Below are 13,024 nucleotides of genomic sequence, written 5' to 3'. Positions count from 1 at the left end.
TAGTTCCTTTTATTCATTTGGTGTCATTCATTCATCAATCGTAACTGATTAAACTGTCATCCCCAAAAGTCATCCCCAAACCTACAGTAGCGAGGTTCAGATTTGATTATCACTACGACTACCGCAACCTTTGAGGGAATATAAACCAATCAAATGCGATAGGTCAACCAGACTAACCAATCACGAGCTTAATAGATTAGCGAGAGGTAGCGGTAGTGGTAGTCAAATCTGAACCTCGCTAGCATATCGAATGGCACAAGGACAAACCCGGAAAATTCGGAATGATTGGTAAATTTAATTTCCCCCCTTGGTTGCTAAACGTTCAATCACTTAACTATAAGATCATTCAAGATGCACTATTGCACCTTTTTAAAGCTCATATTTGAAGGTAAGGAATTATGCGTGCATGTCATGTCTAACGACAGCAAAATGAAAAAAAATATTTTATGCGGACGGTGCGATGTTGTTTCAACTGACTTTTATATCGAGATGTGTTTCCAAGTATTTTGTATAATTGAAAATCAGCATTACAGGCTATATATACTGGCAATATCGGTACCTACAAGGCTTCGTAATGTGATAAGGGTATATCTTATAACACCGCAGAAATTGGTGTTTATCAAGTTTCGACCTTTCGAAAATTTTATCACTGGGTCACAATTGTGCATTTCTGTATCAGTATCAAAGGGAAGACATGCATGTATAGCCTTATTTTGAAGTGCTCTATAACTATAGAAGTAGACATGCATAGATAAACACACTTAAGTCCATATCACGCACGATTTCGATCAGATTTATCAGTTGAAACACTAACACTACATATATACGTCTTTCCTATATTTACGTTGAATCTAAAACATCTATCGTGTATAAACCAATAGACGATACCAGCTATAGACTATAAATCTTGTTTAAGACAAGAAGAGCGAATTCCACACTACATGCAGAGCAATGTGTCCATGAATGAAAGATAGATACTGCAAATTTCCTAACTTATCTACCACAGTCAAATTTGAATTTGCCCAATTGTAACTTTAGTTCTTTAATCTAAAAAATAGGCAGTTGAGGATCTTTTAGAAGCAAATTAGCTAAAAATAATTTCAGTATATAGCTTTATACCATTTTTAGAACAAAGTCATAGTCTTCGCAAACAATTAATCTTGTTGCGAAACCTTTTATGCGGATGTTCAATTTTACCCCGTGGTGAGGCTTATAATTTGTTGTTCTGCTTCAGAACAATGTACCTTCAGCACTTAATGAAGTCTTGAACGTACTAATTGTCTGCAGACATCGTTTACACAAGCCGATATGAAACTCTACCGTTAGGAACACGAGTTGTTGCGAGAGTTTTTTCGAGTTTTTCCTTATCTCAAGCAACATTTTCAGGTGTTTAGATATAATATAATATAATATGCAGATATATTTATATATAATGTCATAATCATTGAAATTTGATGTTTTGTTGTCTGGCTATACTGTGCATGTATAAACAACAAGTCTAGTAAGGAAACACAGTATTGCTTTTAACAATGCTTGTCTATACATGATACCGTGCTTTAAAACAGACCTTTATTCACACGATTGCTCATTAAATGAAGCGCAAGGGATTTAAGATCACTAGAGATATGGCAATAAAAATTATTTCTGTTTTATTGAAAAGAAGATTTACACTTCTTATAGTGCCGTATATGTGACGTAAGGCATATCAGAGCAAGAATATGCATATCCAAAATAACGGATGGAAGATTATTTCATTCGAAAATCTTCTTTTCAACAAAAATTAAACAATTTTTATTGCCATATCCTTCTAAGGACACAATCCCTAGTGATCTTTACTCCCTCGTGGTATATAAATTTACTTGCGCAGGTTGTAATTCCTGTTACATTGGTGAAACCACCCGTCATCTCGCCACAAAGATCAAAGAACACACCTCCACTGACAAAAACTCACACGTCTACAAACAACTACAAAACCCTAACTGCAAATCTAACTACATCCGCTCTCCTTCACTATCCTAGACACATGCTAACACTTCCTTCTCTCTCAAACTCAAGGAGGTTATGTACATACGCAAACATAAACCAGATCTTAACAAACACGTTCAGCATTTTAATACTATTTTTCAGTTATAATTTTTGTCTGTCGTCTTGTTCTACTTATTATATATCTTGTATCCTGCTATTTTGTCAATCATTGTTGTTTAAATAACCGATTCATTTGCACTGAAGATGGCTTATATACTCAGATCACATGCAAATAATACATATCAAAATAGCCATAATTTGAAGATTTCAGGTCTTTCAGATTTCAGAAGCAACTTATCCCTATCTCCTTAGGAGATGAGACTTATAGAATTTGTGTTTTGTATTTAAACAATATAATGTAACGAAAAAAGCAAGATTGTAGCGCATGCATATATATTGGCATAAAATTATGTCCATCTGCTGTTTAGGCTTCTAACATGCCATTATGAAATCGAAGTTCCATACATTGTCTACGTATTGAGGAAAAAATTTTGAATCGCGCGACGCGGGGATTAAATCAAACATGCGGATGTGATAGTTCTAAGGGGGGCAAGTTGCATAAACACAAGATTACATAACAAGACCAAGTAATATGAAATGTGGGCGATAAAAACGACGAGTTTTAAATGATTATATGCCATAAATGTGTGGTATTTTCAAATATATAACTTACTATTGAGAAAATCCTATTACTGGCTCATAATTGTGCAAAATTTATAACTTACTATTCGGAAAATCTAATCACTGGTCCACAATTGTGCATTTCTACCGATATATATATATATATCGCTATCAAAGAGAAAACTATTGAATTAGTTCAAAAAGTTCAATTTTTCATCTAAATACGCATTGTGCAATCGTTTGACAGCTCATCATACACATCTGACAGCTGTGAAATGGCCATTTTGAGGCTTAAAATATGCGTAAGGTTGTTAGTTCTGACGTTTTGTTTTTACCGTTTGCAAGTCGTATTTTGTTAAGCATTCGTGGTGTCGCGGATATATAGAGAGCTTATTGGAATTTCAATCTAGGTATATACTTTTTGATATATAGGCACATGAACTATATAGATAGATTGCCATATTTATATAGTATAGTTATAGTGTTAGAGCTGTGCTATATATTAGCTGTGCAGCGCCTGAGAGGTTTTCGTCCGGCCTGTTGTATCTGGAACAACCTAAATATAATTTTCCGACAGTTACTTCGTAATGACGGATACAGCGTATGGTACCAACAACAACTTGCTCGTTACTTTGATGTCAACAGCGGTTTAGTGATTAATATAAATAGAAACATATGTTAATCACATATCAGCTAGCGATGCGGATTTTAGTCATTTTCACCTTGTGTCACAGCAAGTATTGCACGAGTTTTTACTGAGTCAAATGCATGTTTAATTAATTTTGACGTTCTAGTATAATTAAACATGCGTTTGACTCAGTAACCTTGCGAAACCTTTTGTGCGGATGTTGAAGTTTACCCCGTGGTGAGGCTTATAATTTGTTGTTCCGTTTCAGAACAATGTACCTTCAGCACTTAATGAAGTCTTGAACGTACTAATTGTCTGCAGACATCGTTTACACAAGCCGATATGAAACTCTACCGTTAGGAACACGAGTTGTTGCGAGAGTTTTTTCGAGTTTTTCCTTATCTCAAGCAACATTTTCAGGTGTTTAGATATAATATAATATAATATGCAGATATATTTATATATAATGTCATAATCATTGAAATTTGATGTTTTGTTGTCTGGCTATACTGTGCATGTATAAACAACAAGTCTAGTAAGGAAACACAGTATTGCTTTTATCAATGCTTGCCTATACATGATACAGTGCTTTAAAACAGACCTTTATTCACACGATTGCTCATTAAATGAAGCGCAAGGGATTTAAGATCACTAGGGATATGGCAATAAAAATTATTTCTGTTTTATTGAAAAGAAGGTTTACACTTCTTATAGTGCCGTATATGTGACGTAAGGCATATCAGAGCAAGAATATGCATATCCAAAATAACGGATGGAAGATTATTTCATTCGAAAATCTTCTTTTCAACAAAAATTAAACAATTTTTATTGCCATATCCCTCTAAGGACACAATCCCTAGTGATCTTTACTCCCTCGTGGTATATAAATTTATACTTGCACAGGATGTAATTCCTGTTACATATGATGAAACTACCCGTCATTTCGCCACAAAGATCAAAGAATACACCTCCATGCACTGACAAAAACTCACACGTCTACAAACACCTACAAAACCCTAACTGCAAACCTAACTACCGCTCTTGCTTCACTATCCTAGACACTGCTAACACTTCCTTCTATCTCAAACGTAAGGGGGCTCTGTACATACGCCAACATAAACCATAGATCTTAACAAACAGGTTCAGGATTTTAATACTATTTTTCAGTTATAATTTTTGTCTGTCGTGTTGTTCTACTTATTATATGCATATCTTGTATCCTGCTATTTTGTCAATCATTGTTGTTTAAATAACCGATTCATTCGCACTGAAGATGGTTTAGATATTCAGGTCGCATGCAAATAATACATATCAAAATAGCCATAATTTGAAGATTTCAGGTCTTTCAGATTTCAGAAGCAACTATCTCCTTAGGAGATGAGACTTAGAATTTGTGTTTTGTATTTAAACAATATAATGTAACGAAAAATGCAAGATTCTGGCGCTTATATATAGGCATAAAATTGTGTCCATCTGCTGTTTAGGCTTCTAACATGCCATTATGAAATTAACAAATAGATTACAATGAACCGTTGTCTGTTCAGTTATAGATACACGGTATGACGTCATATGTGATAAGAACAAAAAAAGTGGCCACGAGCCGCCGGGGGGAGTTTTATATAATAAAACTGAAAAAAATCCAAAATTAATTGAATTATTTGTTTGCAATTTGAAAACAAGAAAATTGCTGTGACGTCATTCCGTGCGTCTGTCCTCTTATAGATCATGGCTCTCGACCAATGAAATTGCTTGAATTCTTTACGTTATTATATACAATCGAAGTTCCATACATTGTCTACGTATTGAGAAAAAAATTTTGAATCGCGCGACGCGGGGATTAAATCAAACATGCGCGGATGTGATGGTTGTAAGGGCAAGTTGCATAAACACAAGATTACATAACAAGACCAAGTAATATGAAATGTGGGCGATAAAAACGACGAGTTTTAAATGATTATATGTCATAAATGTGTGGTATTTTCAAATTTATAACTTACTATTGAGAAAATCCTATATCAATGGTTCACAATTGTGCATTTCTACTGATATATATATATATATCGCTATCAAAGAGAAAACTAATGAATTAGTTCAAAAAAGTTCCATTTTTCCTCTGAATACGCATTCTGCAATCTTTTGACAGTTCATCATACACATCTGACAGCTGTGAAATGGCTATTTTGAAATTTTGAGACTTAAAGTATGCGTAAGGTTGTTAGTTCTGACGTTTTGTATTTACCGTTTGCAAGCTTCAAATTTTCTGTGCAAGTCGTATTTTGTTAAGCATTCGTGGTGTCGGATATAGAGAGCTTATTGGAATTTCTATCTAGGAATACTTTTTGATATAGGCACACGCACTATATAGATAGATTGCTATATTTGTAGTTGTAGTGTTAGAGCTGTGCTATATTCGCTGTGCATGCAGTGCCTGAGAGGTTTTCGTCAGGCCTGTTGTATGTGGAACAACGTAAATTCAATTTTCGGACAGTTCTTTCGAAATAACGGATACAGCGTATAGTACCAACAACAACTTGTACATTACGATGTAAATCCTAGCGGTTTAGCGATTAATATTAACAAAAACATATATTATTAATCACATAGCATGCGGCAAGCGATGCGAATTTTTACCGTGTGTCACAGCAAGTATTGCACGCGTTTTCACTGAGTCAAATGCATGTTTTTAAAATTAATTTGGACGTTCCAGTCAGTTTAAGATGTTTTTTCTACTGACCGCCCTTATATCCGAGCACTCTCGGCTCTTCATAATATCCGTCTCCTTTCATCTCTTTATACCTTCAAGGTCTTTGTTGTGTTTTATTGAAAAGCGTGTACTGAAACTGTTTCTTTTATGTTTACGTTGAATGTTTTACCAGGAAATTTGATCAAACTCTTGTCACAAACACTTGAAAAACCCAAGTGTTGAACAATCATTTAAACCTGGTATCTATATTAATACAGTTTTACAGGTAAACAATATTGTTTGAATACATTGATGATAGATTTGGCGAAATGTGAATATGTGGTTCGTTTCGTTTAAAACAGTTCTTTCGTCTTTTAAGAAACTTGCCTCGTATACTTTTCGACGTACTATATTCAAAGTTTTCAAAAATCTTCGACCTTTCTCTCGGAAGATTTGAATATACATGAAGCCCTTAAAGTGAAATTATATATTGCCATCGGTCGAGAAGGCCAACTATAATAGTCTTGTTGAATTAAAGTTTACAATTTTAAATATAAAAACTAAAGTGGATGGTTTTAACAGTTCTGTTATAACAAACATGACCGTTATCCATATAATTATATAGGTATAGTCTGTTACCTGCTTTTAATTTGTATATTATACAGCGCATTAATGAAACGGTTAATAAGCGTTTTACTGCATGCATATTTATTAATTTTAATTTTATTAACGGAATGGGCCAAATAGCTATACCTTTTTGCAATTCTACCTTCCCCCCACCCGCAGAAAAGAAGTGAATATACGAGTTAATTCCCCTTTAAATAGCCCTTTCAAACGCTGAGGTAACATACCTTTCGTATTAAACAAGAAAAAAGCTATTTTTTATTCAATTTTTTTTATTAGAACTTGGCTTATTGTAACAAGATCATACATGTGAGCATGCATTCACATGGAAAAATACAAGTTTTTTTCATTCAATGTTTTATACGATTCTATAGTCCTAAAGTCCATATAAATTCTACTTAGAAGTGCTGGATTTCAATTACTCGTCATCCAAAAATTCATCCTCATTTTTATCATTGCATTTTTTGGGTTTGCATTGAAATTCTAAATTTGATGATGTGAACTCGTTGCAGTCGATTCCACCATCGTTGTTCTTGTCCGCTGCTTCGAAAAGTTTCTTCCCATCTTCGTGTAGTTCTGTGACTGTCTTGAACTCTTGAAGGCTAATCGATTTGTCATTGTTGCCGTCGTACTTTTTGAAATCGCACGAGAAACCAACTTCGACCTCGTCTTGCAGGCCAACGGACCGCTTGCGGCCACAGAAATGCCAAGCTGAGTAACAGATTCGTACTGGCAGCTTATGAAGACGGCCAAGGCAGCATTGTGGGTAGAAAAACAGCGTCCTTAGGACACACGTTCGTCTATAACAAAAACGGCCTGACGCCATTCCTGCTATAGCCAGCATAAACAAAGTGAAGATTGCAAGTTTCATCGTTATATTCTTTCGGCTAAGAAAAGATAGGAGGCAACGACGATTTGAATTGTATACAAGGATTAATTAAATCAAAATGCAGTTATACGCGATAGAAGTTGAGTTGGTTTAAGTAGAATAATGCATGTTGGTAGCGCAAAGGTTACTGTCCGCCTTAAAATAAGTGTTAAATTAGATTTCTTGTCTAAATTAGAGTCTAACTTGTCTTGGCTAAGGATTCGTATGTGTGTATAAAACTTTGCCACAAATGAAGCGATTTCCGTCGACGTTAAAACAATAAGTCAAACGTAAAAGAAGGCGACGTAAGAAATGTTATGAAATTCCTACTGACATAGTGAAATTAAATCAATCTCCTTCGTACAAAGCAGATTTTTTTGCAGTATTATAAAAACATATATGTTGAAAAGCTAAAACTTTACTGGTCTTAAAGTAATGGTAATATGCAATTTCTCTTTAATGGAAGATTCAATAATATATATAGCGTAAACTCTAGATGAACGAAATCTAAAATCTCGGAAAATCGAAAGTTATCCATCAACTAAGCTGGAAATTAAAATTCTGTAACATACTAATGTTCTTTTCTAATGCTAAACTGATATTTTATAATGGATACCACAAAACGTGAAAACACTTGACCTAATTTTCAATTTTTTAACAACTTACTTCAAACTGAAATGGCAGTAATTTGTGAAGATTTCGCCCAAGTTGTAAAGTTGTTCTTGAAATGCCTTTGCAGCTTGAATTCAGGTGAACTGGGGGCCTTGCTTTTATAATCAGTTTCCCGCCTCATGCATAAATTATCCAAATTCACAAGGAAGTTACAAAATACACAGGAACTCTGACATATTGGTTGTCAGCTGAAATACTCTCACTTTTTGTTATCTCCCATGACAATTCAACATTTTGAAATGAGATTTTTTCTTTGTTTACAATTTTTGACATACAAAGCGGTTTTTAAAATCCAAAATATGCAGCTAAGGCTCGTGTTAACTATATATACGTTGTGAAAACGTGTAGTAAGGGATCTCTGGGTGTTGAAAAGTGGAATATATTGATTTATTTATCCTGCACAATACTGAATACTATTTATTACACTGTATATTGTGACAATCTTTAACGTATCGTAACTTGTATCCTATTGTTTTGGTTTTGTTTTTGACGTTATATTTTACCACACATGTCGAAGATTTTACGTAATTTTATATCAAATAGGACTTTTCAATGATTAATCGATCGTAATGAGTCTTAAAAGTAATAAGGATGACTCTGTAATAAAGTGGAATGTTGTTTTTGAAAGCATGCATGTTTCTACCTTTATTTCATCAAGTTGTCAAAATGTTTTTTAATATTTAATCGTGTGAACGTTACCTTCAGTTCTTTAATGTTTTTTTAAAACAAGCATTTTAGCATTTTTCTCATGTTAACTATAAGACCAATTTTTCGTTAGTCCTAATATTGCCTAACAAGCACTTTTCAAGTGTGGTTATATCATGCGTGGCGAAGCTCTTACACTTAATCATGTTTAAATTACCTTTGCTCTTTGGTCTTAGTGAAGTCACTTGTTCGACCAAATTGTTTCGCACAATTTATCGCGCCGTTTGATTATATCTGCGTGATTAGCAGATTCCGATATATGAAGTAATGAAGCGATAAAAATATCCAAAGCAGAGGCGCATTTGATGCGACTAAGGCTACGTGCACACTGTAACGTTTTCGAGCGTTTTCACCCTCGTTTTCATCCCCAAACGGTTTCAAATACCGTCAATTTACAATAGAAGTTGAAGCTAATTTAACATATTAGGCATATTTTTCCTTGGACCGTGTGGACAGGGCATCAAAACAATAAAACAGACGAAAACGATTCTGAAAACGCTCGAAAACGACGCTCGTTTGTAAACATAGGCTAAAACCTGCATACTTGCCATGGCGTTTACAAAATGGTGGGGTTAAAAGGGTTGTGTTCATGATATGGATACCATCCATTATTAGATTTATTAAAGCAATAAGCAAATGTTAAGAAATAGTCAAAGTTAGAAAACGAAAAAATATTATTAAAGGATTTCAGGTACTTGAAATGCTGCTGTATACAAGAAAGCAACATGTAATAGGTCAGGCGCTACAGCGCTCCCTCTTCTTGTTGCTGAGCAACCAAAAAGTAATCCTTTGTCTTTGTTAGTCATTTTTACATAGAAAGTGATGCTTATTCCTCTTTGTTACGAGCGTGCACGAGTTTTAAGCGGAACTCTAGAGAGGAAAAATAGGAAGTGGTCATAATCTGAACTTTTCTTAAGCAGTTTCAGGAGCCGGTTGTATAAAAAGGTAGTTAACTTTTACCTATATAGTTTGTGGCAGAATTGGCCAATCAGAGTTATGTATTCTCTAGTTAACTACGATTTAACTCAGTACTTAATGTAGTTCAGAGTTTTATACAACCGGCCTCTGGGTTTAAATATACAACCACTAAATTCTCGAATTAAAAAAACACATGAGAAAGATCGACACTATTTACACAAACGACTCACATTACATTTACAAACGATTTACATTAAAACTTAATTTGAATGTTAATTTGATTTTAATTTAAATGTTGACTCGGCTCCACTCGGCTCCACAAAACATAATGTTCTTCGGTCGCGGTAAATAAGTGTTAAATGTTACATGATATCATGCAGTATCAAGAGTGCCGTTGGCGTTGCTATAGCGTTTAAATACGCTCAAAGAGTTTCCAATTTAGGTACACGTGAGAATTCGTTTAGTTTCACAAATAGATTAATGAAGCAGTCGAGTGGCCTCAGCTTAAGAGGCTTTAGGTATTTCTGTAAATAGAACTGTCCCCCCGATAATCAGTTGGTGAAGGGTTTCCGCTTTGAAAGAATCGCAAGTGCGCGCGTGTAATAAAATAGGTCTCTTTTACATCACACTCAATTTATCGACATGCACGTCACAGCTAAGATGGGTACCTGCGGCTGTGCATTTCATCCTAAGCACTAATTGATAAAGGGGGCTACAATAGATACATAGATAGACATAAATAGAGATTCTTATCTATTTTTATAATATAACATTTATAGTACACACGTGCTGATTGGTCGAGAAACGTGCTAGCTATATCCGCGAACTGCGGTGAGACAGAGGTTACTTGATATTGTGTTGTCGTTCTGCGCTGTTCAAACATAACATTTCGTTCGGAAGCGAACATCAACCGCGATCGTATTTTTTCCCTTGCGGTCGTTTGCGGTTTCTATCGGTCGACTGCAACCGAACCGCAACGGCGGCGTCAGGCAGTGGCGTAGCTAGCATTGATAATTAGGGGGCCAAATATTCATATATTCATGGTAATAGACTGCAAAGACAATAGATTTCAAAAGAAATTGATAATGCAGAACATGAATATTTGAATATTGCCCTCCCAATTATCGATGCAGGTTATTTTTGGACATTACTGTATTTAGCGCATTACATTTTGAGAAATATGGTACCTCAAAATGTAAGTGAATTAAGCGTTTACATACAATCTCGATCCTTTTTTCTTTATGGAACATTCTCAACCATATTTAATGTGAAATCTCGTTGCATGTATAGATTGACTAGTTTTTATATCTTTTTAAAGTTTTCTTGCATGAGAAATCCTCTGGCCCAGAAAAATTGCGTTTAATATTCGTTATGCGACCTGCGTAAAGATAACTATCAAAGCCTGCAATTCGAGAGGTGCTTCTGAACGAAGTGAGCCTATTCGTTCAACTTCCAAAGCGTAAAGTGTATTATCGACGCTTATTTAAGTTCCCCTGTAAGTTCAGTGGAGTTTAACTTCCCCCAACAACTTCAATCCATTTTTGGATGAAGTAATTGAAGTTAGCCAATATTTGACTTAGTAACTCTATGAGTTTGTATGACCTTAATTTTCAAAGAACAAGCTGGTGACTTGGCATAACTTACTATATGGAAAATCTATGATGTACTACAACATGCACATCATTATAGTTCCGGTTATAATAATTAATAAATAATAATCTCATAGCTTCAATCACAACAAACAATTTAACATCCAATGTTACTTCACAAAGTTAAAGGTGTATCTTGTACGTAAATAGACTTTACTGTGTGTTCATGAAGCATCTTTGTCCAGAAACGATATTCTGAGTCAGTAAGATTGCAGTCATCATTCGTATTTTGACATGCTTGCGTGAGCCAAATTTCAAAAGCTAAGATTCAAGAGTTTTTCTGCATGAAATGAACCAATTTGACTTCCGACAGGTCAAGTTTATTGCTATCAACAATTTTCAACTCCCCTCTTCAAATGCATTATCCTAGTCTCCGGATGAAGTAATTAAAATGGGCCAATATATATATTTGACTAGTTAAGGTCAACTGCATGCATGATTAATACAAAACTGATCTCATAACGTCGCGTTAATTTTCTGTGATAGCCATTGAGCTTCGTATCTAACTGGAGTGAGAAGGAACCGCAAAAAGTGAAGCCAAAATATTTACTTTTTCTGTCGACTTGGCTGGGTTAAAAATTTGGCTTTAAAAGGTGATTTTTTTGTTGCCTGCAGACAAACTACGATATAAGTTTTATTAACAGGTTTTTAATAGATCAGAATAAAGAAAACTTCAACATTACAATGTTATATATAAGTTCTATGCCTCTAGAAAGAGTTCAACTTTGATTGAACTAAAGAATATAATAATGCGTACAATTTTTCATTTCAAAATCATTTTAATGATGCTAATATAAACGTTAACATCCGGTCAAGTGAAAATACACTCGCATGCAGGCTTTGCCATGATTGTCGCTTTCTGTAAATCCGCTCCAGTCTTCCCCATACCAAATTCTGATTTTGTTGCCTTTCTCGAAATACTGGGGTGCTCCGGTATCGCTGAACACCAGGTTAGGCGATACCCCGGTGTATCTTGGCAATTTGTACCAACCATTGCTGCTTACGGTGGTCACGCGGGTTGATGGGTAGACGATGCGGTTCAAGTCGTCTGTGATGAGCATTGCAAGAGCTGTGACAGTGTTTCCTCCCCAGTATGAGCCTTTCTTTGCCGCGCTGTTTGAAACATAACCTGAAGTGTGAACCAATTTAACTGCACCAACAAATGAACTTGGTCCGTTGTAGGTTAATTCGTGGAAGCTATTATCCCTCGTGCCAACGCAAGCGTGTCCAACATCAAACCATACACCTAAAATATTGAAACAATAATATATTATTCGAAAGTTTTCACGTTTAACTGGTTACAAAAAGAAATACTTTGCAAAATATTTTGTACTTAGAGTGTTCGTTACTTAACACAAATAATATGTCTTTATAAATATTTAATTTTGAAGCCAACTAAAAACCTACCGCACGCACTACTAAGTTGAAGAAAACACAGCAGGAGAAACACTTTATGGAACATTTTTCAGTTGATCAACTCTTCAGCCAATTAATTCTTTAGCGAATTGTTTGGTCCCGTTTCGAACGATAGATGTAAAGTACTGCACAGGTTGCCTGCTAAGACGAGTTTATATAGGATATGGGAGTTATTTCCCATCATTAAATCAAAACAGTTGCTACATGCTTGAACA

The 13,024-nt window shown here is 35.0% G+C and overlaps 2 protein-coding genes across 2 annotated transcripts in view; one reads left to right on the top strand and one right to left on the bottom strand.

Annotated features, from left to right (window-relative positions):
- The window catches only part of LOC114525223 (alcohol dehydrogenase class-3-like), a 99,503-nt gene that overhangs the window by 80,696 nt on the left and 5,783 nt on the right, over window positions 1–13,024 (top strand).
- Window positions 12,108–12,916, bottom strand: LOC114525227. The gene is made up of 2 exons (XM_028546452.1): window positions 12,801–12,916; window positions 12,108–12,639 (listed from the first exon to the last, which is right to left on the bottom strand). Exons 1-2 carry the CDS (start codon window positions 12,853–12,855, stop codon window positions 12,194–12,196), a joined length of 501 nt encoding a protein of 166 aa, XP_028402253.1. The 5' UTR covers window positions 12,856–12,916; the 3' UTR covers window positions 12,108–12,193.

This window comes from Dendronephthya gigantea, unplaced genomic scaffold (genome assembly GCF_004324835.1).
Source record: "Dendronephthya gigantea isolate DGI-Jeju-01 unplaced genomic scaffold, DenGig_1.0 000033F, whole genome shotgun sequence".
NCBI classification, from domain to species: domain Eukaryota; kingdom Metazoa; phylum Cnidaria; class Anthozoa; order Malacalcyonacea; family Nephtheidae; genus Dendronephthya; species Dendronephthya gigantea.
Note: the sequence above shows the minus strand (reverse complement) of the source record. Positions and strands in the feature narration are given on the sequence as shown.

Bases quoted from the DNA above. Each gene is read 5' to 3' on its own strand.
- LOC114525227 (XM_028546452.1), bottom strand. From the start codon at position 12,855: ATGTTCCATAAAGTGTTTCTCCTGCTGTGTTTTCTTCAACTTAGTAGT. The intron at 12,640-12,800 runs GTAGGTTTTTAG...TCAATATTTTAG, and splicing joins TCAACTTAGTAGTGCGTGCG to GTGTATGGTTTGATGTTGGA.